Consider the following 25339-nt stretch of genomic DNA (forward strand, 5'->3'; position numbering starts at 1 on the left):
GGGGACCCGGTGATCCCGGGGGAGGGTTGGTGGAGGGGTATGTTGTCCGGGCTCGGCGCGGCCCCGGGGGTCGAGTGACCGCCTGGCCCCGACTTCCCGACCCGCCAACCCGGCTGTGGCCCGGCCTGGGCTCGGGGAGGGGGCGCCCTGGGGGCCCCAGCGCTGGCCTAGATTCCTGTGAGTGAGCCTTGCAGTCCTTAGGAGCTGTGTGGGGCCTGACAAGAGTGCAGGGGCAGGCCGATGAGAAGTACCCAGGATACACAGACCTACTGGTTAAAGGGAAAATGATTTCGTTTTTTGACAAAAACACTCCTTTTTCTTTTCCCGTGGGTGGGAGGGAGCCGGTTTATTACAGAGGGACAGGAAAGACCGTTGATGTAGCAGGTGCCTTTTTGGAGAATTTAGGACTCAGAGTAAGTTGCCCAGTTTATGACAGGTTCAAGGTCCAGCAGTGTTGCCTGGAACTTGGGCCTCCTAGGAAAGCACTGTTCCTTCAGGAATAAACGATGAGGACATGGAGACACCAAGTTTTCTTTGTCTTGCAGAGCATGTACCTGGATTGGGAAGAAAAGACCATAATTCAAGGGACTAACTCAGTGTGGAGAAAGGCTCTTACACTCTAGATTTAGCCCTCACAGGTTGACACCAGTGACCCAATGAAAAGGTGAGAGGGTTCGTTTATTTTACAGATAAGGAAATGGAACTGTAAAATAAGTAGAAGTTGAGAAGATTTAGTTAAGTTTTATGTTAATCAGTGTTACTGAAGTTCCTATGGGAAAACATTCAAGAAGAGCCAGGAAAACATGGAAAATGAAAGGCCCTTCCAAACCTTGAAACAGACTTTAAAACCCCTGTGATTACAATGGTGTGGCACTGCCACACAGTGTCACAGTGGAATAGGGCAGAAAGCACAGAAATAGACCTGAAGCCGTGTGGAAATTTAGCATATGACAAAGATACCTCAAATCACAGGGGCCAGCATCAACTTTTAAATAAACGGTCCTAGGAGAGCTAGACCGCCGTGTTTTAAAAGATAAAATTTTGTCCATGTTTCACACCATACACAAGAAAAAATTCCAAATAAATTAAGGGTCTAGTGTAAAACCTGAGACTGTAGAAGGAGAGAGGGCAGTTCCTCTTTAATCTCAGTGTAGGGGAAAGGCAATAAGAGAAAAACCTGATGAATTTGACTACATACAAGTTTTTTGTAATTTTGCACAGCATAAAAAGCCATACACAATATTAGAAGACAGCTGACAAATGAGATACTTGTAACATAAACCACAGACAAAGGGTCAATTTCTTTTAATAAAGAACTCTTCAAAAGTTGGGTTACAGGGCAGTAAGCCACGAAAAATAATAACAGGCAACCAGACTGGAAAGAAAGAACTAAAACTATCTCTGCATATGACATGATTTTATATATAGGAAATCCCGAGGAATCTGGAAAAAAAAAGCTGTTAGAACTAATAAACTGGAGCTCAGCAAAGTTGTAGGATATGAGACCAATCTTCCAGCCTGGCACTATTCATACTGGACATATTTCTGGTTCTACAGCAGCTTCTTGGCCTTTGGATTCAAATTAGGACCATGGCCCTGGAGATTTTGCTGACCTCCATCATCACATGAGCCAGTTCTTTATCATAAGTCTGGAACCAACAGGAGATAAGTCCTGTTGGTTCCATCAAGCTACATACACAGCTGACCCTCAAACAACATGGGGACTAGGGGCACTGACCCCCCACACACACAGTCAGCTCTCCAAAAACTTAACTACTAAAAGCCTACCATTGACGAAAGCTTTACAGATAACATGCACAGCTGATGAACACCTAATTTGTGTATGTGTTATAGACTATTCTTACAATAAAGTAAGCTAGAGAAGAGAGTGTTATTAAAATCATAAGAGAAAATACATTTACAGTACTGGACTATATTTATTAAAGAAGATCTATATGTAAGTGAACCCACGCAGTTCATGCCTATGTTTATTGGCCAACTAAAACAGGAGATAATATAGGTAGGAGATTTATATGTGTATCTTATGATATATATGTTATTAAGTATATATAATAATAGGTGTATATAACAAGATATAAACCGTACATAATAAGACTATATATATATATACACACAGATCTCCTATTGATTCCCTTTCTCTAGAGAACCCTGACTAATACAGAGTTATCTAATAATGCAGATAGGCTCAAATTTGAAAAACAATTTCATTTGCAATAGCATAAAAAAAATACTTAGAAATAAATTTAACAAGTGTTAGAGTTCTGAAAACTACATGGCATTGTTGAAAGAAGATCTGTATAAATTAAAGGACATCCCATATTCATGGATTGGAAGACTTAATATTAACATAGCATTACTCACTAAATTGATCTATAGAGTCAACACAATACCTATCAAATTGGCTTTTTTGCAAAAATTGACAAACTTATCCTAAAATTCTCATGGAAATGCAAGGAACCCAGAATAACCAAAACATTCTTGAAAGAAGAGGACAAAGTTGGAAAACTCACACTACTGAACTAGAAAAGTTACTACAAAGATACAGTAATCCAGACAGTGTGGTCCTGGCATAAGGACAGAAGGGTAGGTAAATGGCCTGGAATTGAGAGCCCAGAACTAAACCTTCACATTCATGGTCAGTTGATTTTCCTGAAAAAGAGTGCCAAGATGATTCTATAGGGAAAGAATAGTCTTTTCCAACAAACAGTGATGGAATATGGAAAACAAGGAAGTTGGACCCTTATGTAACACCATTTCAAAATTTAACTCAAAATAGATCAAAGGCCTAAATATAAGTGCTGAAACAAAACTCTCAGAAGAAAACATAGGCATAAATGTTTATCACCTTGGATTAGGCAGTGGTTCCTTAGTTACAACACCAAACACGCAAGCCACAAAAGAAAAGTAAATGGACTTCATCAAAATTAAACACATTAGTACGTTAAAGGACACCATCATATATCTGATAAGGGAATTGAATCCAGAATATATAAAGAACTCTTACAACTCCGCAATAAAAGAAGACAATCTATTTTAAAGCGGGCCAAAGACTTAAATATAGACAGGTCTCCACATAAGATACACAAATGGCTAATAAGCATATGAAAAGATGTCAGCATCATTAGTTATTAGAGAAATGCAAACCACAACCACGAAGAGATACCACTTGCGCACACTCACGTGGCTATAATCAGAAACACAGAAGAGTGTTGGCGAGAGTGTGGAGAAACGAGCCCTCATGCTCATGGGAACATGAGACGCTACAGCACGGATGGGCCTAGTGACAGGCCACACGAAAGGCCACATACTGTGTGGTCCCATTTATATGAAATGTCCAGAACAGGCAGATCCATAGAGACGGCAAGTAGATGAGTGGTTGCCTGGGGCTAGGAAGGAGGGGAGTGGAGTATGGGGTTTCTGTTTGGGGTGATGAAGATGTTCTAAAATTAGATTGAGATGGTAGTTGTAAAGCACTGTGAATGTACTAAAAACTGCGGAATTGTACGTTTTAAAAGGGTGAATTTAATGTCCATTACATCTCTGTAAAATAAACAATAGTGTAAAAGAAAATCTATACGTATCTGCTCATTTCTGAAAGAAAAAAATGCAATACATATAAACTGGAAACAGACTTTGGGTCCCCTAGGGAAAAGGTGAGGACAGGGTGGGGGAGTGGGAAGGGAGTAGCCATGTGACGAGGGGAAAGTGGTGTTTCTTTGATGACACCGGTCTGGGTAGCTCTGACCCTCAGAAGCACGCCAACATCTGCCTACACACGTGTGCACATACATGCAGCTAGGGTGTGGAAGGAAGCCAAAACAGTGCAAGCAGGGACAGAACGGCGCTGCGCTGGACGTGGCTACCAATCACCACGTGACTGGAGGGTGGAGAAGAAAAGGGACCAACGTAAGTAAGGAGAAAGCAGCATTCTGACTGTCTAAAGACTAAAACAGCTCTGCACTAATACGGCACTCCGGTAAGACATGTGTTTCTCATAGGGTTATAAATCGGTGTGAAACTACTTAATCTGTGTTCTAGAACTGAGCAAATAAGTAAGTTGTAGATAATGAGAGTCCCGGTTTCTCACTGTCAGGAAAAACAAGTTACAAATAAGGAAGGAGTAAAGGTTGGAATGAACCCTGTTGTATTGCCTTGGAATTGGAAGTGTTGATATAAATTTGTGATTTTAAATATATATACAAATGGATAGAGAAAGAGAGATGTGTGTTACATACATGTACTTATGTTTCCTAGTTCTGTTCGTGAGAGGACCTAGAAGCAATGACCCTCCGTAGCAATGAAATCTAGCGTCCAAATCTTGGTTTCCAAATGTCATTTTCCAACAAAAAAATAGGGCTTCCAGCGTTGAGGCAGGAGCAAGATGGGCCTGGACTATCTCGTGGTGCCACAAGGTAAGGAAGTGATCCCAACAGAAGGGAGCATGTCAGAAGGGGAGCTTCTACTCCAAATTGGAGTACCCAGTGGCCAAAGCTCGGACCATCTGAGCAACAAAATAATAATTTAACTCTATAATCCATGAACTAAAATAAATATCCATAGTCCATGGTGATTGATAAATGAATAATGATAAATAACAAGAAAACAAGTAAACATAGCTCCTTATCCTATAATTCTAGTTAATAAATGTGGAAGGAATGACGGAAACCGAGAATCACCATTAGGCAAACATTGCACTTATAATCAGTGCAGGCAAGAACCATTGATGGGGGCTAAAATCAGCAGGCAAAAAAATAAGAAACAAGAAGAACATTTTTGTGGTCTCAAAGTATCTCCCTACAAGATACTTAATAGACGTTAACATGGTGCACTATTACATAGATGTAATATGGGTGCACTAAAAAGGACACAAATTGTATATGTGGTACTCCTTCCTGCCAGAAAAATCAGGAAAACTTCAGTCATGAAGAAACAGCAAACCCAAATTGAGAGACATTCTATAAACACCTGACCAGCACTCTTCAGAAGTCTCAAAGTCCTGGAAGCCCAAGAAACTTGGGGATTGGAGACGAAGAAGATGTGACAGGACAGTTAAGTACAGGTAGCTGTCTTCAATGGGCTTCTGGACCAGAGAGAGGGCCTTAGTGGGAAAACTGGTGGGCTTCAGGGAAGGCTTGTGTGGTAGGTGAAGGTGTGGTATGGACATTAGTTTCTTTCTTGGATACCTGTACTAAGATTATGTGAGATGCTGTTGGAAGTTAGATGAAGGGTATGTGGGAAGTCCATTTTTGCAACGTTTCCTGTAAGATTAAAAGTAGTTCAAAAGAAAAGATTTAAAAAAAATGTTCAGTAAATAAACTTGGTGGAAGCATGGAATGGGAGAGATCATCCTGTGAAAAAACTAGAAGTTTTAGTTGACCCAAGTGTAAGTCAATACACATTTAGTAACCACCCTAACCACCTGTTACATCAGGCTCCTAACTGATCTCCCAGCGATCAAACTCTGCTACAACCTGGTCTCAGCAAACTTAGCTTCCTTAGGAAGAAAACATTCTCATCCTATCACTGTCTCTTAAAATTCCTTTGGTAAAAACCTGCCATCATAGGACACCGCTCCTCTCAGCGACCCTGTGCAGCCCTGTCGCTTTCCACTCCCTAGCACGGCGCCTTGTGCTTCTGTAGACCCCGGGGCACGGCTGACTGCAGAGCTGCCCTAATGTGCTGATGGGGAGAACGTTCTAGTCACCAGAATTCTTCCTGGGAAAGCACCATGTAGATAACTTTGTTTTTTTGTTTTTTTGTTTTTTTAAGAAGAAGAAATGCTTTGATAAGGCACTTGGGTTTTAGAACAAAAGCCACAGTAATAAAAAAATGGTCCCTAACCTGTTGTGCATAAGATGGTCAGAGAAGCTTCTGTTGCTTCCCAAAGGGAAGGAGTGTCCAATAGACTATGGCGGGGCTGACAAAGTTGCCCTGCACTTGAGGTGAGAGCTGGGGAGACAAGCCCCTGGAAGCCACAGCCAGGAAGAGGAGCTTGGGAAGCCTCCTCAGTTGTGAGCTGTTCCTCCCACCCGGCTCCCTGACGGAACGTCCGTGCTCCTTATCGCAGGGCCGTGGGAGTAGCTTCTTGGGGTTCACGTCGGCCTGCTGGGCATGGGCGAGAGGAGAGCGGCCGCCTGAACTGGAGGAGCCCCGTCAGCACTGGCCAGCTCTGCCACCTCAGTAAGGTGCTGGCCGTAGAGACCATGACAGCAGTATTACCGTGAGGTTTTCACAGCATGGGAAACAGGTTTGGACACCACACGCGGCTGGCCCAAGCTCACTGCGTGGAGCTACTATGTGAAAGAAATCAGGATCTGCGAAACCAAGGCTCAGCCGCCTCTTCTGTCCAGGCAGTGTTCTCTCCACCTGCTCAGGTCCCCCGTGGCTGTCAGCCTGGACCATGTGTACCAGCGGCTTGCATCCTCAGTGCTCAGCGCTGGACCCGGGACGGCTCGAGTGCTGGGTGGATGTTGGTGAAGTCGGTGGGTGAAGGCTGGGTGATGAGCAAACTCAGTGGGAAAGCAATCAGTTGAATCTAGTAAAATCTCAAGCTCTGATGGAAGAGTCCAGGTCAAGAGAAAAGACCCCTTGTATTCTTCACTGGTCAAACCATAGCTGGAGTATGGAACCACGTTGAAGAGAGACTTGACAAACTAGGGAATATTCAGAAAAGGGTGGCTCCCTCAGCTCTAAGTAGTAGGTAGCCGTTCTAGAAATTTAAAAAGAAAAGTCATAATGTCACCAGGGAAACCCACTGACTCACATCCGTGATGCTGCGCTGGTTGCACACCTCCCCTGCAACAAATGGTGTGGAAATTTGCAAGTGGGTGGGGATGGGCAGGTTCAAAGAGGGAGTAGCAGAAATGAATAGAGTTTCCATTATCAAAAGTGAAACAAACACTGGATTCACTTATACGCTTGGTCTCATTCTTACATGCATAGACCCAAGACTTAATTTCCATCAGCACACCAAAATGTGATCCATTTGCCAAGACCTGCTGCTCTGAGCATGGTCCGTGACCCAACAACATCAGCACCACCTGGGACCCTGTCAGGCAGGCAGGGTCTCAGGCCCTCCCCAGAATCGGTATTTTTATCTTAACAGATCCCCAGGTGATTTGTATTCATATTAAAGTTCAGGAAACACTACCACAGATTGGTGTATAAGCCAAGTGCCAATCTGCAGGAAGAAATAGAACTATCGTGCAAACTCTTAATACAGTCAGCCTGCACAGATCATCCCCTCCGTCTAGACAGGTCAGGAGGTGTCTGATGACCCGCACCTCCTCCCCCACCACCCGCCCCTGTCACCAGGAAGTGGTGTCTCAGCTGAAATCCTGAGGTTGAGTAAGCACTAACCAGCTGACAGGGTGGGTGAGAAGAGAGAGGGGAGGTGAGTGATTTTTCTAAGAAGAAGCAACTATGTGCAAAGGCCCTCAAGGAAGCAACATTGTGACTGACCTTACAGAGGAACTGAAAGATGGCTGGAAAGGCCGGTCATAAGGCTGAGGGGCTGGGCCCGGACCACGGACCACGGGGCTGGTTTTGATTTGTCTCTGTGTGTTTTAATAAACTTTTTTAAAGACTGAATTTACATAAAGGTTGCAAAGGAAATACAGAGTCCCCAAGTGCCCCTCCCCAGACCCCCAGGGCTAGCACCGGGTGTTACCATGGTACCCACGTGTCCAAGCTAGGAAGCCAGGGTCCGTACGTTGCTGCCAAGCAAACCCCAGACTTCACTTGGGTTTCTCTGGTTCTCCTGCTGACGCCCGTGCTCCGTCTCGGGGTCCCACCCTGTTCAGCCGCGCTCATCTTGACTCTGTGCTCATTTCTCAGACTTCCCTTGTGCTTTGATGACCTTGACAGTTTGGAGCAGTGCCGGTCAGGTATTTTGTGGAATATCCCTCAATTTGTGATGGATGTTTTTGCGGGGTTATGGGTTTGGGGAGGAATACCCCAGAGATTAAATGCCCTTTTCATCACATGATACCGAAAGATACATGCCATCAGCGCACACTAACTGTGGTTGCCTGGCTGACACAGTAGGGGCCAGGCCTCTCCGTCACGGTGTGGTTCCCCCTTTCTACACTCTGTTCTTTGGAAGCAAGTCACTAAGTCCAGTCCACACTCAAGTGGGGAGGGGAAATGACACAGAGTTTTGGCGAAGAATCTGAGTTCCTAAGAGTAATGAAGAACCACTGAATGAGTTTAAGCAAAGGGGTGACACTGGATTTACTTTTCAGATAAGGATGCTAGTTATACTAATGAGGATGATAATGTACCAGACGGGGTAGGCAATGGACGAGGGTGGCCTGGATGGAAGTAATGGTAGCTTGGATGAGTGTCAGAGTTAAGGAGCTAGAAGGAGAGACATGGATGGATGAAGAGATATTTAAGAAGTGAAGTTGCCAGGATTTGGTTAATTTTTGGTTGAAGAACAGGAATAAAGGTCAGCAAGGTTCGAGGATGACTCCCGCAAACCTAGTTCATGATTTGAGCAGCTGGTTGAATATCAACAAGGTTGAAGGCCAAAGGACACGCTAAATAGGCAAACAGAGCCGCCGAGGACCCCCAGGGGAGGCAGCCCCCGAGCTCCGGGGGTTTTGTTACTGGACAAAGGCCTCCACTGAACCCTGGAGGCTCTGTTTTCCTGGGCGTCCCTGGCTACTCTGGAGGGCTCTATGTGCTGGGGAGAACCCTGTAACAAGAAAAGAGCCTTGTCTAGTTCAGTACTGCGTCGACTCTTGGGGAAGAGGGTCTTCCTCGTTTAGTCCAAATCTTTGAGAACATGGTAACAACTCAGCAGGCATACGCCGCGTCTCCATCAAGGACTGAAAGCACTGGCACTGTGCGTGCACGTACCCGCAACAGTAGGGATGCTGCTGCTTAGATCTCTGAATCCCCAGAGAACTCTGTGGGCGTGGGGTGGGGCCTCATGATAGTCATCGCCATCCGTGTCCCCCCAAGTCTGTTATCTTCGGAAGCCCTACATCATCCCAGGCAGAACTCAGGAGGCTAGGAGGAACGCAGGGTGCGCCTGGCACGGCAGGATGAGCTCGGGTTGTTCACAGGGCAGGTGGGCCGTGGAAAGCCTTGTCATGAGAATAACAGAAAAAGAATCCTTGTAAGAGTGTTGTAAGATTCTGGCTTTTACTTGGAGTGAGGTGAAAAGCACTGGAGAGTTTTGAATAGAGAGGTGCCATACTTACATTTGTTCCTTTTTCTTTCTATTGCAGTATAGCTAACGCACAATGTTACGTTAGTTTCAGGTGCATGACGTAGTGATTCACCTTCTCGATAGGTTATGCCATGCTCCTCATGGGTGTGGTCCCTGCCTGTCACCACAAGGCCTGTCACAGTGCCACGGACTGTATTCTCCACGCTGCACCTTTCACCCCCGAGACTTCCTCATTCAGGTTCTCTCACCTTTTAAAGGACCCCTGGAGCTGCATGTTGGGAACACACTGTGGGGGGGCAGAAGCAAGAAGACCAGTTAGGGGGTTACTGCAAAACCCAGGCAAGAGATTTTAGGTGTTATGGATCAGGGTAGTGGTAATGAGGATGATAATAAATTGCTGACTCGTGTGTGTATTTTGATGATGGAAGCAAACAGTACTTCCTGATAGGTTGCATTTGGCGTATGAGAGGAAAGGAGTCAAGAGCCTAAAGGATTTGCCCGAGTGGATGGAGAGATGGCGGAGGGTACAGGGGTTCCAGCGTTAGGGAGCAGTGACAGGTATTTAGATTTCACATGATGGAGTTTGATATGCTTGTTAAATATCCAAGTAGAAACATGTCAGATCAGCAGTTGAACATCTGAGTCTGGAATTCAGGGGAGAGGTCTGGGCTGCAGGCGTGAACTCGGGGGCTGCCAGCGTGTGGTGGCCCCGTAAAGCCAGCTCACCACATGGGATACCTGAAGTGCAAGTGTAGGTGTGGGGAGAGAGGGGAGCCGAGCACTGGCCGGGGTGCCTCGGTATTCGGGGGCGGGCAGCTGGTTCGGGGAGACGAGGAAAATTCACTGAAGGACATGGGGAGAGCGGCCAGTGAGACCCGTGTCCCTGAAGTCCTCTAACAACATAGAGAGTCATCTGCTGTGTCCGGCGCCATCCTGCCAGGAAACCTGAGGACTGGGAATCCATCCATGACCTTGCTCATGGTGGTGAGAGTCTGATTGATACTAGGGTCCAAGAGAAAATGAGAGGAGAGTTTGGAGAGCAAGTATGGACTCTATTTTGAGGAGTTTTTCCATGAATGAGAGCAGAAAAACAGGGTAGCCACGGAGAGGTGGTGTGTTTGGTTTTGTTTGGTTTTACATTAAGGGAGGCTGAAGAGATGTTCCTGCAGAGGAAGGAGAGAGGTCTAATCCACAAGTGTAGGGCTCGGCCTCCCGATACATGGCTCCGCAATCACAACAGGAGGGGAGAAAAATATACTGATACAGGTGCACAGGAGGCATCCAGAGGTGGTGGGCAGGGCATGCGGGAGTTCTCAGGCAGTACCAGCAAAGTCAGTGGGAATGAGATTGTGTCAAATACTTGTGTTGCAAGTGTCTATAATAGATGCTTCCTATATATACATTCTTCAGTTGCTCAAATAGCAGGGTCATGAGCCTTGAGCTTTAGAAGAGTTCCAGGAAACACTGGTCACGGGTTTGGTTCTCCTGGGGGCCAGTTAGGTTTACTCCGTTAAAGCAGCAAATCAGCGCTAGGCTCAGTCAGCTGTCTTGAAAATCCTGCCTTCCTTCCTAAGGCAGATGAATCAGAGAAAACCCACCAACACCGTGGGAAAATGATTTAGCCATGTCCATCCTGACGCTGTATCCCTAATAGCACTGTCCATCAGAGATAGCCACACCGAGTCAGCGCCTGTAAAGGAAGGGTTTACATTCATGCTCCATGGAGTTACCCAAGGCAGCGTTTCCCTGTCAGCAGCTTGGCACCCTCTGCAGAAAGTTTCCAGATCCAAGATAGCGATGACCAGTCGAAGTTAGGGCAGTTCTACAGGGAGGAGACGCATAAAGGGGTGAGGGGTACAGACGCGGGAGATGAGGACACCCAGCTGGCTATTGAGGACGCGTGCCCTCAGTGGGGGCAGCAGCTGCACCCCACTGGCCTTCACACGCAGGTCCAGCGTGTGAACGGGATGGGGAAGTTGGCATCTGGGCGGCACCGCAGGACCAGGAGGAAGTGTTGCGGGAAGAGGAGGTGCAGGGCGGCAAGGGCCGTGTAGCTTCAGGGCCGGCGTGACTCACCCACCCAACCCCATGAACATGGGCAAGTTTCTCCCTGCTTCTAAGTGTGTTTCTAAGACGGGGACAGCAGCCGCTTCAGAGGACCAGCGTGAGATCAAAGGCGGTGACTCTCTGGAGATGCCAGCGCGTGGAGAATAGCCATTACTCTGCCGTGCTGTCGGTGAACCTGACGCTCAGCCCCTCCCCGGCCTCATGGGCACGACGCATTCCCAAACCAACTCACGTCCATTCATGTGTTTCTTAAGCGTTTACTGAGCTTTCACCTGGCTCTGAACTAGACTCTGAGATAGAAAGGTGAGCACAGACAGCCATGGTTCCTGCCCTCCGGGAGCTTGCTGTCTGTGGGGAAACAGATGCACTGATTTACAAATCATACAAATAGAAAACTCTAATTGAGATAGTGGTGTTTGGGGAGACTATAAAAGGAGAATTTAACCTTGTCAGGCAAGGCATCCCTAAAGCAGGGACCTCTGAGCTGAAATCTGAAGGGCAAGTAAGCCTGAACAGGGGACGAGGTAGAGAAGTGTCCTAAGCAGAGGAGACAACGTGTGAAAGTCTGCGGGAGAAGGTGCTGCAAACAGGCCAGTGAGGCTACCATGGGGGGCAGAGCTGAAATGCCAGAGGGCCACGCAGAGGGCCTTGCAGAGTGTCCACAGGCTTGCGAGTGCAACCGCATCGTCCTTGTACATGACCAGGGGCACAAAGAATAGTGCTTCATGATTTTATTTGAGCATTCATAGCATTCCACTTTATTTTTTTTAAGTTTTATTTATTTTAGAGGAGAGAGAGTGAGTGTGGGGGGAGGGGCGGAGGGAGAGGGAGAGACCCCGTGACCAAGAGGTGGACGCTTCGCACCCAGGCACCCTGATAGTGTTCCACTTTAAATTAGTATTTGGGGTGATGTTATTTTTCCCCTTTTGTACTTTTCCTTAGTGTGCATCATTTATATGAGTGTTTATCATTTTTTTTGCAAAAACAAGAGCTTTTTAAAAATCAACTACATTGAGATGTGATGTATAATAAAATGCACCTGTTTTAAGTGAGCGCCTCTATGAAACCTGACAAGTGTATGTGTACCACCCCAGTGAAGATGTGGAACACTCTCATCATCCCAGAAAGACCTCCCCCGCTCGGTGCCCCAGCCCCAGCCCCAGGCTGCCACTCATCTGCTTTCTGCCACCGACCGTCAATTTGTCTTCTCCAGTTTCATGTGAACGACGCAGCACACGATGTACTCTCCTGTGACTAATTTCTTTCACTCCGCATGTTTGACATTTGTCCATCCCGTTGCGCAAGCCAACACCCCGTGCCTGATTATTGCTGAGTAATAGTCCCTTATGTGGACGTGCTACAATTTGTGGAGCATTTGGGTTGTGTCCGGGTCTTTCTGCCATTATGAATGAAGCTGCTGGGAACAGCGTGGACATGTTTTATTTCTGCCGAGTGCGCACCTAGGAGTGGAACCGCTGGGCCCTAGGGTCAGTGCACGTTTCACTTTAGAAGAAACTGTCATGCTGTTTCCCAATTTTACACCGTGCCAGTCGTGCATGAGAGAGTTCAGTGGCTCCACGTCTCCCCCAGAGCTCGGTGCTGTCAGACCTCTCCACGCGAGCCATTCGGGAGGGTGTACGCGCGCCTCACGGTGGTTCCAACGTGCGTTTCCCTGTGGTCGGTGGTGTCTAGCATCTTTCCACGCGTACTTGGCCCATCTGCTTTCCTGAAGTGTACGGTCCAGTCTTTTGCCCATGTTTTAATTTTGTTGATGGTTGTGTTGTTACTGAATTGTAAGGGTCACATGTACTCGGGGTGCAAGTCCTTGGTCAGGTGTTAGCGGGACGTGTGTTACCTTCCATTCTGGGCCTTTTGCCATTTTGAGTTTAACAACTTTATTGAGATATAATTCTAAATTGTCTTTATAGGAGTATAGTTTTTAGGTTTGTTTTTTTCTTTTCTGGTACAGTTTTTGTCTTGTAGCTAAGAAATCTTTACCAACTCCAAGGCTGTGAATATTTTCTCCTGTGTTTCTTCTGGGATTGCTATAGTTCTAACCTCCTTTTAGGTCTGTCACCTGTTTCACTTTCATCTTTGTGGGTGGCGTTAGCGAAGAGTTGAGGATCATAAACCCTCCCCTGTATTTTCTTAGTAATAAAACACACAGGAGCTGCAGTTTGAAAGACCAGGTCACAAACCAAGCCAGAAGTGTCCCTGACTTCCTAGCAGGTACTACTCTGTTAACAAGATCATCGTGGCATAAAAGCCAGGGTTCGGTTGCGCCCGGGTGGCCCAGTCGGTGAAGCGTTCCGACTCTTGATTCCCCTCAGGTCCTGGGATCGAGCCCCGCATCGGGCTCCATGCCTGCCTGAGATTCTCTCTCTGCCTCCCTCTCTGCCTCTACCCCCCACTCATGCTCTCTAGCTCTCCCTTAAAAAAAAAAAAAAGCCAGGGTTTGTCGCTTCTTGTGCAAATGTATTGCAGGTAGCAGTGCACGTCTTGTTCTGTCCACTCGTGGCTCAGCACTCAGTTCAGATCCATGGGAACATGAAGCTAGGACTTCAGCCATAGCGCAGGGGGCCGGGAGCACCGAGGTGCAACAACAGGGTAGAGGTGCTCCCTGTTCCGGACAGACACAAGCCTCAGGTGGCCCAGGTGGTTGGCTCTCAGATGTGATTTGATAAATCAGCCAAAGCTACTTCTGCAAAAAATGTTTCCCTACTGACTTGCCCCAGCACCCTAATCCACATTGTTAAGAATCACGGGGGACCATTCACTACAGAGAACGCACTGGTGGTCATCAGAGGAGGTGGGGGCTGATGGGGAAACGGGATGGGGATTAGGGAATACACTCGTCATGATGGAATGAAATACAATAAAATACAGAAACCCTTCCGTTCTCTGTGGTCCGCAGTGGCCGTGGGGAGCACCAGCCTGGGGCTGAGCGCGTGCATGTGTAATCTCTGCGCAGGCTTGTGCAGGAGACCTCTACTTTAGGAAGAGTGATTTCTGAAGGGGTTTCTTCAAACCAGCTTAAAAAAAAAAAAAATCACAAGGGAAGTGAAGCATGGATCAACTGAAATCCCCTGGGAGAAGGCGCAGAGCCTGAGAGCAAGGGGCTCCGGTTTCCTGAGGAGATGAGCTACTCCCTAAGAAAGGTAACACAGGCCCAGAGGGGACAGGGATTGTGACGAGGAAGCGTGGGAAGGTCCAGGACAAAGTGCGGCACTCCTCTCCTGCAGTCAGATTTCCTGGCCTAAAGCTGGAACTCAGGATGTAACAAAAGATAAAATTTTCTAATTTATGAACTTTTAAAAAAAAAAGTCTTTGTTTGGTGGGGGGAGGGGCAGAGGGAGAGGGAGTGAGAATCCTCAAGCAGACTCCGCACCGAGCATGGAGCCCAACATGGGGCTCAGTAGATCGTGACCTGAGCCAAACCCAAGGGTCGGACGCTTAACCGACTGAGCCACCCAGGCGCCCCCTCATTTATGAACTTTTTTAAGGGGAAAGTTGAACGATGGCTCAACAGTAAGCCATTGACCTAAGTGTCTTTGTTCCGACTACCCGAGTATCCTGCGTCTGTCGCTGCCGCGAATCTGTCCCCTCTGAACGGTGGGCCAGGGAGCAGGGTCACGGGGGCCACCAGGGAGGACGCAGACTCGCCCCCACGCAGTCTCCACGAGCGACACGGAAAAATGACTTCAGGGTGAGGAGCACACCCTCGAGGAAATCAGCCGCGGGGCAGAAACGGCACCCCCTTCCCGGCCCTCCTCCCCTCGATTCAATACCTGCCCCCCGTCTCGAGCTTCGCCCTTTTGCTCAACCCCCAGGCAGGACACAAATGACATACTGAGGCAAATACACAATTTATTCATTAAAACGAGAACAAAATTTCCGTAACATGGAAACATCGCGTTACATCACCAAAGTTGTTTATTTAGAAGTAGAAGTGTTGGCAACACTTTTTCTAAGAGTCAAGGAAACCGGGCAGGTTTCACAATCGGGAGTGTCCCTGTTGGCTGGTCAGTAGTATTGCTTCAGGAGAGAGAACATTTCACAGATCTTCCCTGTAACTTCCAGAAAAGTCAGCCAGCCAGACTTGGGTTCGAACTTCTTTACAAAGCCGTCCTCCTATTGGAGAATAAATTTCACAGTTTAAAAATCAGTGGAGACAGATTAGTGGGATGAAAAGCAAAGAAACTGCCACTTCACTAAAGCAGACAGTTGGTCTGGTCCGTGCCCACCCTGGTTTCCCCGGTCCATCCGCACCATCGCGCAGGGGCAGTGCCGTCCAACAGAAACACAGTGCGAGCTACAGACGGAAGCTCAAGTTTTTAGCAGCCACATTTTTTTAAAGTAAGAGGAAATATGTAAAACCAATTTAAAGAATATATTTATCTAAAATATGATTTCAATAGATAATCAATATGAAAATTATGGAGCTATTTTACATCCTGTGTACCCAATCTTTACAATACACTGTGTGTTTTGCACTTAGAGCCCATCTGAAATCACACTAGCCACATTTCAAGTGTTCAACGGCCGCATACTGGACAGCACAGCTCTGGAAGATAGAAAGTCCCATTTCTTCTCATTTTCGGTTGTCTGACATTGAAATATGCCTTGATGTTTGTAACCGGAATGAGGGCTCGCGATAAAGCCAGACACAGCAGTGCCTCGGAGCCCATGAAGAGGCTGTTGTTTCTATTACGATTCATTCTCTTTCTGATCATAGTTTTAAAACAACAGGGTGTGACAAAGATACAAATGTAGGGACCCGAAGGGGTACATGCACCCCAATGTTTATAACAGCAATGTCCACAATAGCCAAACTGTGGAAAGAGCCAAGATGTCCACTGACAGATGAATGGATAAAGAAGATGTGGTTTATATACACAATGGAATATTATGCAGCCATCAAAAGGAATGAGATCTTGCCATTTGCAACGACGTGGATGGAACTGGAGGGTGTTATGCTGAGTGAAATAAGTCAATCAGAGAAAGACATGTATCCTATGACCTCACTGATATGAGGAATTCTTAATCTCAGGAACAAACTGAGTGTTGCTGGAGTGGTGGGGGGTGGGAGGGATGGGGTGGCTGGGTGATAGACATTGGCGAGGGTACGTGCTATGGTGAGCGCTGTGAATTGTGCAAGACTGATGAATCACAGATCTGTACCTCTGAAACAAGTAATGCAATATATGTTAAGAACAAAAAAAAGAAGAAGATAGCAGGAGGGGAAGAATGAAGGGGGGGAAATCAGAGGGGGAGACGAACCAGGAGAGACGATGGACTCTGAGAAACAAACTGAGGGTTCTAGAGGGGGGGGGATGGGTTAGCCTGGTGATGGGTATTAAAGAGGGCATGTTCTGCACGGAGCACTGGGTGTTATGCACAAACAATGAATCATGGAACACTACATCAAAAACTGATGATGTCATGTATGGTGATTAACATAACAATAAAAAATGTAAGGATTAAAACAACAGGGTGTGAACTGTGCACTGTAATTTATGACGATAATTATAGAGCATCCTGACTGCAGAGTACCTCTGAGATCACCCAGCCTAATGCCCGCTCTTATTTTGGCAAGCAAGGAAACTGAGGCCCCGGAGAAAGTGAGTTGCCCGGCGTCACCTAACTTCTTAGTGCCTGGGCCTGGAAGGGAATGCAAATACCGTTCTTTTCATTCCATGAGCTTCCAAACAACTACCCAAAGGATTAGAAAATTGTTGGAATAATATTTTTAAATGTTGCACTTAAGGACACAATGTCCTGGCCTAACGGGGGGAACAGTCTGCTCCCTCTCCCTCCGGACTTACACACGCACACGTTTCTCGCTCTAGGTACGTGTGCCCCTCGCTCCTTCCCTTCCCAGGATTTCATGAAGCTCGTGGTAACGGGGCACTGTGAGATGGCTTCTGTTACCACGACCGTGATCACTGTCTGTTACAGCTGGGCAGTTAACATCTCACATACATTCCGCTTCTCCACCAAAGAGAGCAAACAAAGGGGAAAACTGACAAATTCAGCTCTAGGAAGATTAGAGGGTTTTTAACTATAAACAGCTAAAATTATAAGGAGAGAATTCACAGTAGCTAAAACATGGAAGCAGCCCAAGCATCCATCAACTGATGAATGGATTATCCAGACACGTACATTCATATAGTGGAATGCTAGTCAGCCTTGAAAGAGGTTCCGACCCCCACTACACTGTGGATGGGCCTCGACCACGTGATGCTTAGTGAACTAAGCCCGTCACAACGAGACAAATACTGCATAATCCCATTTACATGAAGTACTCAGAACAGAATCATAAAGACAAAGTAGGACGGCGGTTGCCGCGACCTGGGGCGCAGGGACCGGGAGCGAGCGTTCAGGGCGCAGAGTCCTGCCAGCGGATGCTGGTGGTGCCACACAGCAGAGCACGTACTCCGGTCCGAGCGAGCAGAGCAATGGTCTGCACACCGTGTCAGCCAGTCCGTCCCTTGTCAGACACTGATCATGGGGCCAGTCTGGAAGCATTATTTCTAAGAAGGAAGGCAACCCAAATGTCTAATAATTGGGAATTGGTTAAGTAATCATGATGCATAAAGTTGGGATATTCTGCAGACGTTAGAAATGTCAGCATGGAGCCCGTGAGGCAGGGTTGAAAATATTTGTGAAATCACGTGAGAAACTCTTACTGCACCTTCATTCTAATTACATACGATGGATGCACGCAGACACGTTAGGGTGGTGGGAGTGATTTTTCTCCTTTCACACATAGATTTTCAATGTATCTTAATACCATTAAGTGGGGGCACCCGGGTGGCTCAGTGGGTTGAGCGTCTGACTCTTGATTTCAGCTCAGGTCGTGATCTCAGGGTCCTGGGATCCAGCCCTGCATCGGCTTCCGCGCTGAGCATGGAGCCTACTTAAGATTCTCTCTCTCCCGATTCTTCTGCCCTTCCCCACCCTGCTCATGTTCTCTCACGCTCTCTCGTGAAAAAAAAAGAAAATCATAGAGGAGAATAGATATAGAACCAGGGGTTCAGCATCCTGTCAGTAACGCAGTAATAAGCAAGGAGAGCCCAGATCTGGTTCTTTCTGGGAATAGTTTATACTGAATTCAGCTATCTTGGCTTCAAGAAAGCCTAAAGCACAAAATAACATCCTGCATCCATAATTCGAAGAAAACCAGACCCGCAGAATAGTTTAGATCGAGGAAAATACCATGGTGTTATTCCCATGCTTCTCTAGTGATTATTCACTCAGTTATTCGTTCGACAAATATTTACTGAGCATCGGCCACATGCCAGGCACTGGAACAGACTAGTGAACTGAACATGCAGGAGCCCTACGGAGACACGCAGTCCTGAACAGGGCACAGGGGTTGAGCGGTGGGAGTGCCATCAGAGGTGGGGCAGCTGAGGGAGACCCCCTCCCCCCCCACCCCCGGGAAGGGCCACGGGGGACCATGCACACCTCTGGACGGAGGTCATTCCAGGCAGCGGCAGGAGCCAGTACAAAGGCCCTGGGGTGGGGAGCGGGGAGGTGGAGTGTGCTTAGTTATCCTGGGAGGCCGGAGCCAAGAGAACATAGGAGGGACTCCTAGAAAATGAGATCCGATGGGGTTTGAGTAGAGCAGTCAGGACTTCGTATTTTGTGCTTGCGCCCAGGGTGAAGGGGTGCCAGAGAGGGTTCCGGCCAGGCCAGCACACGGCGGCCTCCGATCTGGCTGCCCCGTGGGGAGCAGGCCGAGGCGGGGCGAGGACCAGAGCAGGGAAATGGGACAGGCTACACGGACCGTCAAGAGGGAGACGGGGTCTAGGTGTGCTTTCAAAGGTGCCGCCAACAGGACTCACTGATGAACCTGACGTAGAGTGTGGGGGAGTGGAGGGTGACGCCCAGGGCCAGAGAGTGTTCCGGAAGGACCCACAGGCAGGCTCGAGTTCTGTCTCACCTCCCTTTTCACAAGATGATCTTAAATCTCAAGTTAAAATTCAAGAGACACACAGGAAGAATCTGGCCCCCAAATCTAATCCAAGGGTGTGAGGGACTCCTGGAGATTCCGTCACTTCACGAAGAGCTCTTCGCGCCAACGGGACACGGAGTCGCTCGCGTACACATCACATCTCTGCACGTCCTTTCGTGCAGACCACCCTTTAGAGCAAGAGGGTCATAAAACACCAGCAGCAGACAAGAACTACTTGTCCTCGCTCTTCCTTGGAAAGTCCCAGCGCCACCCGTACATCCCCGCTTTCAGAGGGGCTTTCTGTGGGTGATTTTCAGAATGATTTATTTAAACCTCTTGAAATTAAAAAAAAACAAAAAAAAAACACCTCTTGAAATTGCCCACATACGCTTCATAGTTGTATCATATTGGACATTTTCAAGGCACTCTTACAGAAACGTCTTCAATCTTCTCGCCCCCTTCGAGGGTAGCCTGTCTTCCTCATGTTCGCATACAGCGTACGTTAGACCGTGTCGTACGGCAGTCATCCCGTAAGGAATCTGCCTCTCGAGTCCCTGCCCTGACTCACTCAGGATCACACCTCTGCTGAGTGGCAAAACCAGGATTCAGATGTCCGTTTCGATGTTGTTTCATCCAGTCGTCCATCAGCCCATATTTGTGGGGTGCCTTCCGTGTCGCAGGCCCTCTGCCGAGCACGGGAAGGACCATGGGGCCCTGAGCAGACGCGACTCGCCCTGTTCCCGTGTGGCGCTGAGGCCTGAGTGTCCTTTCCGCTCGGCCAGCACAGGTGCAGGAGAGTGCTCTGTGGGGGAGGGCACCAGCCCCCTGCTCTGCAGCAGAACGAGCGGCCAGGGCTCCTCTCGGGTCACCCTTTCCTCCCCAGTGCTGGAGACATCCTACCGGACCTGCTGGAGCCCCTCACTTCCAGCCCTTCACATCAGCAGGGGGCAGGAGGAGGGAACAGCGCACCGGGGAGGGGAAGAGAAAAGTGAGAAGCGCCAACAAAAGAGGAGGAGAAGGGCGAGAGGAAGGGGGGGGAGGGAGGGAAAGTCACTCAAACTGATAAGCATGAGAAAGAACACGTGGGGAGTTGACCAGTCACATGGCGGATACACTGGTCCTCGATGTTCCCCGGGGCCTCTGGGTTCCGTGGGGACTCCTGTCTGATTGTCGGGGTGTAACTCAGGAAGATTAAGCATGGTTCACCAAGGAGGCAGCAGTACGACCATACTAACGACCAGAATCCTGACCTTGAGTTGGTTACTTGCCGCAGAAGCTGTTCTAGGAGCTTTATCTGTACCAGTGACTGGCTTCATCTAGACAGCAGCCCTGGGTGTAGATGGCACTACTCCCCCATTTTACAAATGAGGAAACGAGGCTCGGAGAAGTTCCGCTAACTTGTTCACGTCCCGGGGGCACTAGGAGCCGGCACCTGGAATCCAGCCCGGGTGCTGGTAATATCTGTGCCACCTCACGCACCGCCTTCTTGACCCACAAGTTCTCAGGCTTGAGACGGCATGAAGTTATAGATATCCTCTGGTCGTCTGCTAAATGCTCGTCTCGCCATGCACTATAGGCCTGCATTTCTAATATGGAGCCCTGACCACGAGTCTGGGTGACAGCAGACAGGACAATGGACCCTGTGCTTCCAGATCTGTCATATCTGAGCAATTTTCACCAATCTGTAAATTTAGACTCTACAAAAGCAGCCGTGTGATTATGCCATTTGCCCCTAGACGAACGCTTCCTGTGTTAAGTTCACTCAGAACTTAACACAGATGTGTCAGCATTTCTGGGAAAGTCTCACGTGGCCATGCTAGTGTGTGCTGACTCAGATCGGCACAGCCACTCCTTCACAGGACCATGGAAAAGCCACGTCCAAGGCCTAAGCTCTTCGGGTGCTCCAAGCCCTCCTAAACCGAAGGGCCCTGTGAACGCTGAGTGTGCGTGTGGGCACACGTGTGAATCTGTGTGTCATTCACACCTGGGCCACCCCGGAAGGCAAGTCCACTTCTGGAAATCCTCAGAGACAACCCCACACCCCCTGAAGATGATGAGTTCCACGAGCTCACAGGCTGTCATTGAGAAGTTGAGTTTTGAAGGAACATTCACCCATGTGGGTGACAAGTACCATGTGAGGCAGTGGGGGGCAGTCTGAGCCCACGGAGGCTCGCACGTGGGCCCCTGCTCTAGACAAGTGTTGCCTTCAGTGGAATCCTCCACCCGTGGCCAGCAGAGCTTCCCACAGCCGACCAGAGGAGAGCAGGACCCGGCACCCCCAGGCTTCATCCAGCTCCAAGTCGGTGCGAGTCAGGAAGAACAGATGCCCTGTCACGACACAGGAAGGGGGCAATGCCGGGCACAGCACATAAAACACGACCCCATCAAGTGTTAGAACATTTATAATAACGAGGGGCGCCAGACGGAGGAGCGTGTGAACTCTTGACCCCGGGATCGTGAGTTCGAGCCCCAAGTCAGGTACGGAGTTTACTTTAAAACAAAATTTTTAAAAAATAAATTAAAAAATACAAATAAGATATGTATAATAATGGAAGGCAGCTATGGTTTTAAAAGACAGGTAACATATCAGAAGATGTCTGCCACATGTATAAAAAGAATAAACAAAATATTTCTCATATATAAAAATACTTGAAAATAAAAACATACAAGAAAGAATTGCTACAAGTCGATGAGAAAGAGACAAAAAGTAGGAAAATGGGCAAAGACTGTAAATAGGCCATTCCCTGGTCAGTAAAGGTGGGGACAGGTGCTCAACCTCGCTGGCAACCGAGGAGGCAGGAACTAAAACAAGAGAAATTGGTCAGATTCTTCTAACCCAGCAGAGAAGGGAAATTAGGACGCCGAGCTGGCGTGGGGGCAGCCCTGCGGGGCCCCTCCGGAAGGCGGGGGCCTGGCCCGCCGAGCAACGGACGTGCTGTCCAGCAGGGAAGCAGGAACGGACATGCCCGGGGAAGTACCGTTTGTGGGGCAAAGTGGAGATAACCGAGAGCTCCAACAGCCCGAGCCAGCCAGACCCCCCACAGCACGTACAGACAACGGCATGTATGTAGCACTTTTTTTTTCCCACAGGACTCTTTAAAAATATTATATATATATATATATTTTTTTTAAGAAAGGGAAAGAGAGAGAGAGAGAAACAGGTGGGGGGAGGGGCCAAGGGAGAGGGAGTCCTGCGCAGGTTCCACGCTCGTTGCGGAGCCCGATGCGGGGCACGATCCCACGACCCTGAGATCATGACCTGAGCTGAAAGCAAGAGCCGGCTGCTTAACTGACTGAGCCACCCAGGCGCCCCAGAAAGCACTATGTATATTTTCTATAGATGTATTCAATGGGCAAGATTTGCATGTAACATAGTTGATAATGGTGGGTACCTCCTCTCTAGGGAGAGAAGAAGTCCAGGCTTGGGGACTTGGGAGAGGATCCATGGAGACGTGAGTGCTTTGAGAAAGCCAGTGTTAGGTGTACTGGGTCTAGAGACGGGCTCTGCCGGCCAGCTGTGAAAAGCCCCTTCTCAATGACTTGTGACACAGCCCTCTGTACCTCCCACTCTCGGCTTTTTGAGACTTTGATAATGAAGTGAATTGTTGGTTGGAAATTCCCAAATAGTTCTTGCTGGTGGTACAGCACATTATTTTTTTTTTATCAACAGGCTTTAATAGCTAGAATTTGTTATATTAGAAAACTGAGAAAAAAATCAATTTGTAAACCATGAACTTGCAAAGATGTACCTGTGTTTTGCAACATAATAACTACCCAAATATAACAGCATCTCATACCAACTCTGTTTACTGAACCTACGTTGTCATGACAGCCTGGCCAGAGCCAAGTCCCAGCCGGGTCCCCGTCTCCTGACGCGGACAGTGCAAAGGGGTGATGCTGCGTGGCTCCCCAAGTCTCACCCCCATCGCTTAACACTGTTAGGAATAAAAACAGCAAGCTCATGTATCTGCCAACTACAGAGCTCGGATTCCCTGGAAATGAGCCAGAAATGTCTTCTTGTTTTAAAAATGAGAACCTTTAAAAACAAGCCACCCAAAGAAGATAGTGGACTTTTAATAATTAGCAAGAAGCTGCCAATTCCTACGTCAAAGATAATAAGAGCCGTGAAGAAGGCTCCCAGTGTACATACCCAGCCTCCGTTTTGCCTTATCCACTCTCTCATGTTTGTCGTGATGAACTCCGCCACAAAGTAAGAAATCCGAGAAGCAGCCACATCTGGGGAAATTTGTTCCCGGAGGAGCTTCTTGGTGAGAATGCCTTCAAACGCAAATATGGTCACAATCCTTCCCCAGTTAATGATGCCGTCTTCAAACTCCTTCTCCATGACCTGGTTGAATATGGTTCTGGCGGTGTCGACAGACATCACATCAAAACTGTCCAGGCACGGTTTCAAGTTCTTCTCGACCTCCCCCTGGACGGAGGAGGCCACATCCTGGAGCAGCCGGGACGCCCTGCTAGGGGCCGAGCCAGGCTGCGGGACCCGCAGGACGTGCCTCACGTAGTCCTGGGCCAGTGTCAGGGTGTACCCGAACTCGCAGTCCATCATCTTCCTCCCGCCCCACCGGCCAGCCGAGGCCAAATGAGGCGAGCGCCGGCGGGGCTGGGGTTGTGACTCATGGCGACGCGTGGAGGCTGGTGGAATTTCTGTGTGCATCACCGGGCTGGTCCTTCCTCCTCGTCACTCTCGGGTGTGGGCTGGGTGTGAAAGAGAAAGTTGAAAACGTGGAAGAGGAAAAACGGTTCCTGAGAGGCCACTTCCTCAAACTGTCAGTGATTAACTCGGGGACTTACAGGCTGAAGGCAGGACAGAGAGAAACCAGAACCACCCTCCCCCGCGGTGGGGCGGCCCGTGTGCAAATCCGACCAGTCCTCCAACAGATTCGTGCAGACTGCCATCCGAGCCCGCAATGCCACGCTCGCGGCCCAGCATTATTCACGGTGGCCAGATGGTAGAAACGGCCCAAACGGTGGTCAGCAGAGACCCGGCTGCCCCAGTCAGGGGCGGTTACCGGGCCGCAGCGGGGCGGCCCCACGCCGCGGGGACACACAGTGGGAGCTGTGCGTGTCAGCCCTGGAGCCAGCCCGCGGACCCCGGGCGGCAGGGGGGTGCAGGGCTTGCTCTTACGGGTTGGAGCCTCACAGAGGCGGTGGTCTCACGCCGCTGTCCCTGTACCAGGCTCTGCGGAATCGCTCGCGTTGAGATGGGTGGTTTTACGTTCTGCGAACGTCACCTGCACAAAAGGGTCAAGGCAGCCGCCCGGCTGAGCCGGGCTGGAGACCATCAGGGACGGAGCTCAGCCAGCCGCGGGGGAGCAGCCAGGGCACAGCACTCAGGGACACCGCCCTGGACACTGTGGCTCTGAGCCGGGGCGGGGTGGGCGGTGGGGGCACCCGTGTACCCTGGAGCTTCTGACCCAGAGAAAACAAGCCCTTCCTTCTCGCTCTCATGTCATGTCGGAAACAGAAGCGCTGGCACCGGAGTGGCTCGGACTCACACACACGGGTCCCCTCGTCCCTCGACTGCCGCGTGCCCAGCGTCTGTGATGGGACCACGCGGACAGCCTCGCCGGCTGAGTGAGGTGAGCCGCGAGCCCTGGCTCCTCACCGTCCTAGGCTACGGCTCTTTCTACAGCCTTCCCTCCGCCCCCACTGGGGTTCTCGGTGCTCCCAGACTCTCCCCCCTGCCTTCCCCTGCTCCCAGCGAGTCTCTGGAACACCCGACCCCCTAAGGCCGGAGTCCTGAACTGGCGGGGGACCCGCACGGAACAAAGGGGCACATTGCACACATGCGCTAGGGCCCCTGCTGCACCAGGTCCCCGGCGACAGTCCTCCGGTGCCTGCTCCGCGACGTCTGCTCGCCCACAGGAGGCGCCTTCTCTCCTCAGAACCCCGCTGGGCATCACAAAAACCAGCAAAAGGATGGGACGTTTTCTCTCCCCAGTGGTGATGAGCATTCCTGGAGAAATAGTGTGAGCATTTGGCTTCAGAGCTGCAATCAGGCACTCCACGGTCAGGGTACACGGTCTCTCTCTCGCCAGTGCCCGAGCCTGCACCCGGGGGAGGCTGGTCCTTGATCTGTTGACTAAATGAAG

The 25339-nt window shown here is 49.1% G+C and overlaps 1 protein-coding gene and 2 long non-coding RNA genes across 3 annotated transcripts; 1 reads left to right on the top strand and 2 right to left on the bottom strand.

The window, feature by feature from the left end:
- The first annotated feature begins 59 nt into the window (after nt 1-59).
- On the top strand, nt 60-7299 carry LOC114201253 (uncharacterized). Its single transcript, XR_003607612.2, has 4 exons — nt 60-664; nt 4276-4433; nt 4921-5080; nt 6089-7299. It is a non-coding gene; the product is annotated as an uncharacterized LOC114201253 (long non-coding RNA).
- On the bottom strand, nt 330-8561 carry LOC114201254 (uncharacterized). Its single transcript, XR_003607613.2, has 3 exons — nt 7703-8561; nt 5863-6730; nt 330-554 (listed from the first exon to the last, which is right to left on the bottom strand). It is a non-coding gene; the product is annotated as an uncharacterized LOC114201254 (long non-coding RNA).
- A 6552-nt stretch (nt 8562-15113) lies between these two features.
- On the bottom strand, nt 15114-23958 carry BCL2A1 (BCL2 related protein A1). Its single transcript, XM_028093815.2, has 2 exons — nt 23377-23958; nt 15114-15397 (listed from the first exon to the last, which is right to left on the bottom strand). The coding sequence occupies exons 1-2, from the start codon at nt 23899-23901 to the stop codon at nt 15290-15292; spliced, it is 633 nt and encodes a 210-aa protein (XP_027949616.1). The 5' UTR covers nt 23902-23958; the 3' UTR covers nt 15114-15289.
- Between the last annotated feature and the right edge of the window lie 1381 nt (nt 23959-25339).

Source organism: Eumetopias jubatus, unplaced genomic scaffold, assembly GCF_037043125.1.
Source record: "Eumetopias jubatus isolate StellerSeaLion01/CBP00866 unplaced genomic scaffold, mEumJub1_p1.0 scaffold_7, whole genome shotgun sequence".
Classification (NCBI taxonomy): Eukaryota; Metazoa; Chordata; class Mammalia; order Carnivora; family Otariidae; genus Eumetopias; species Eumetopias jubatus.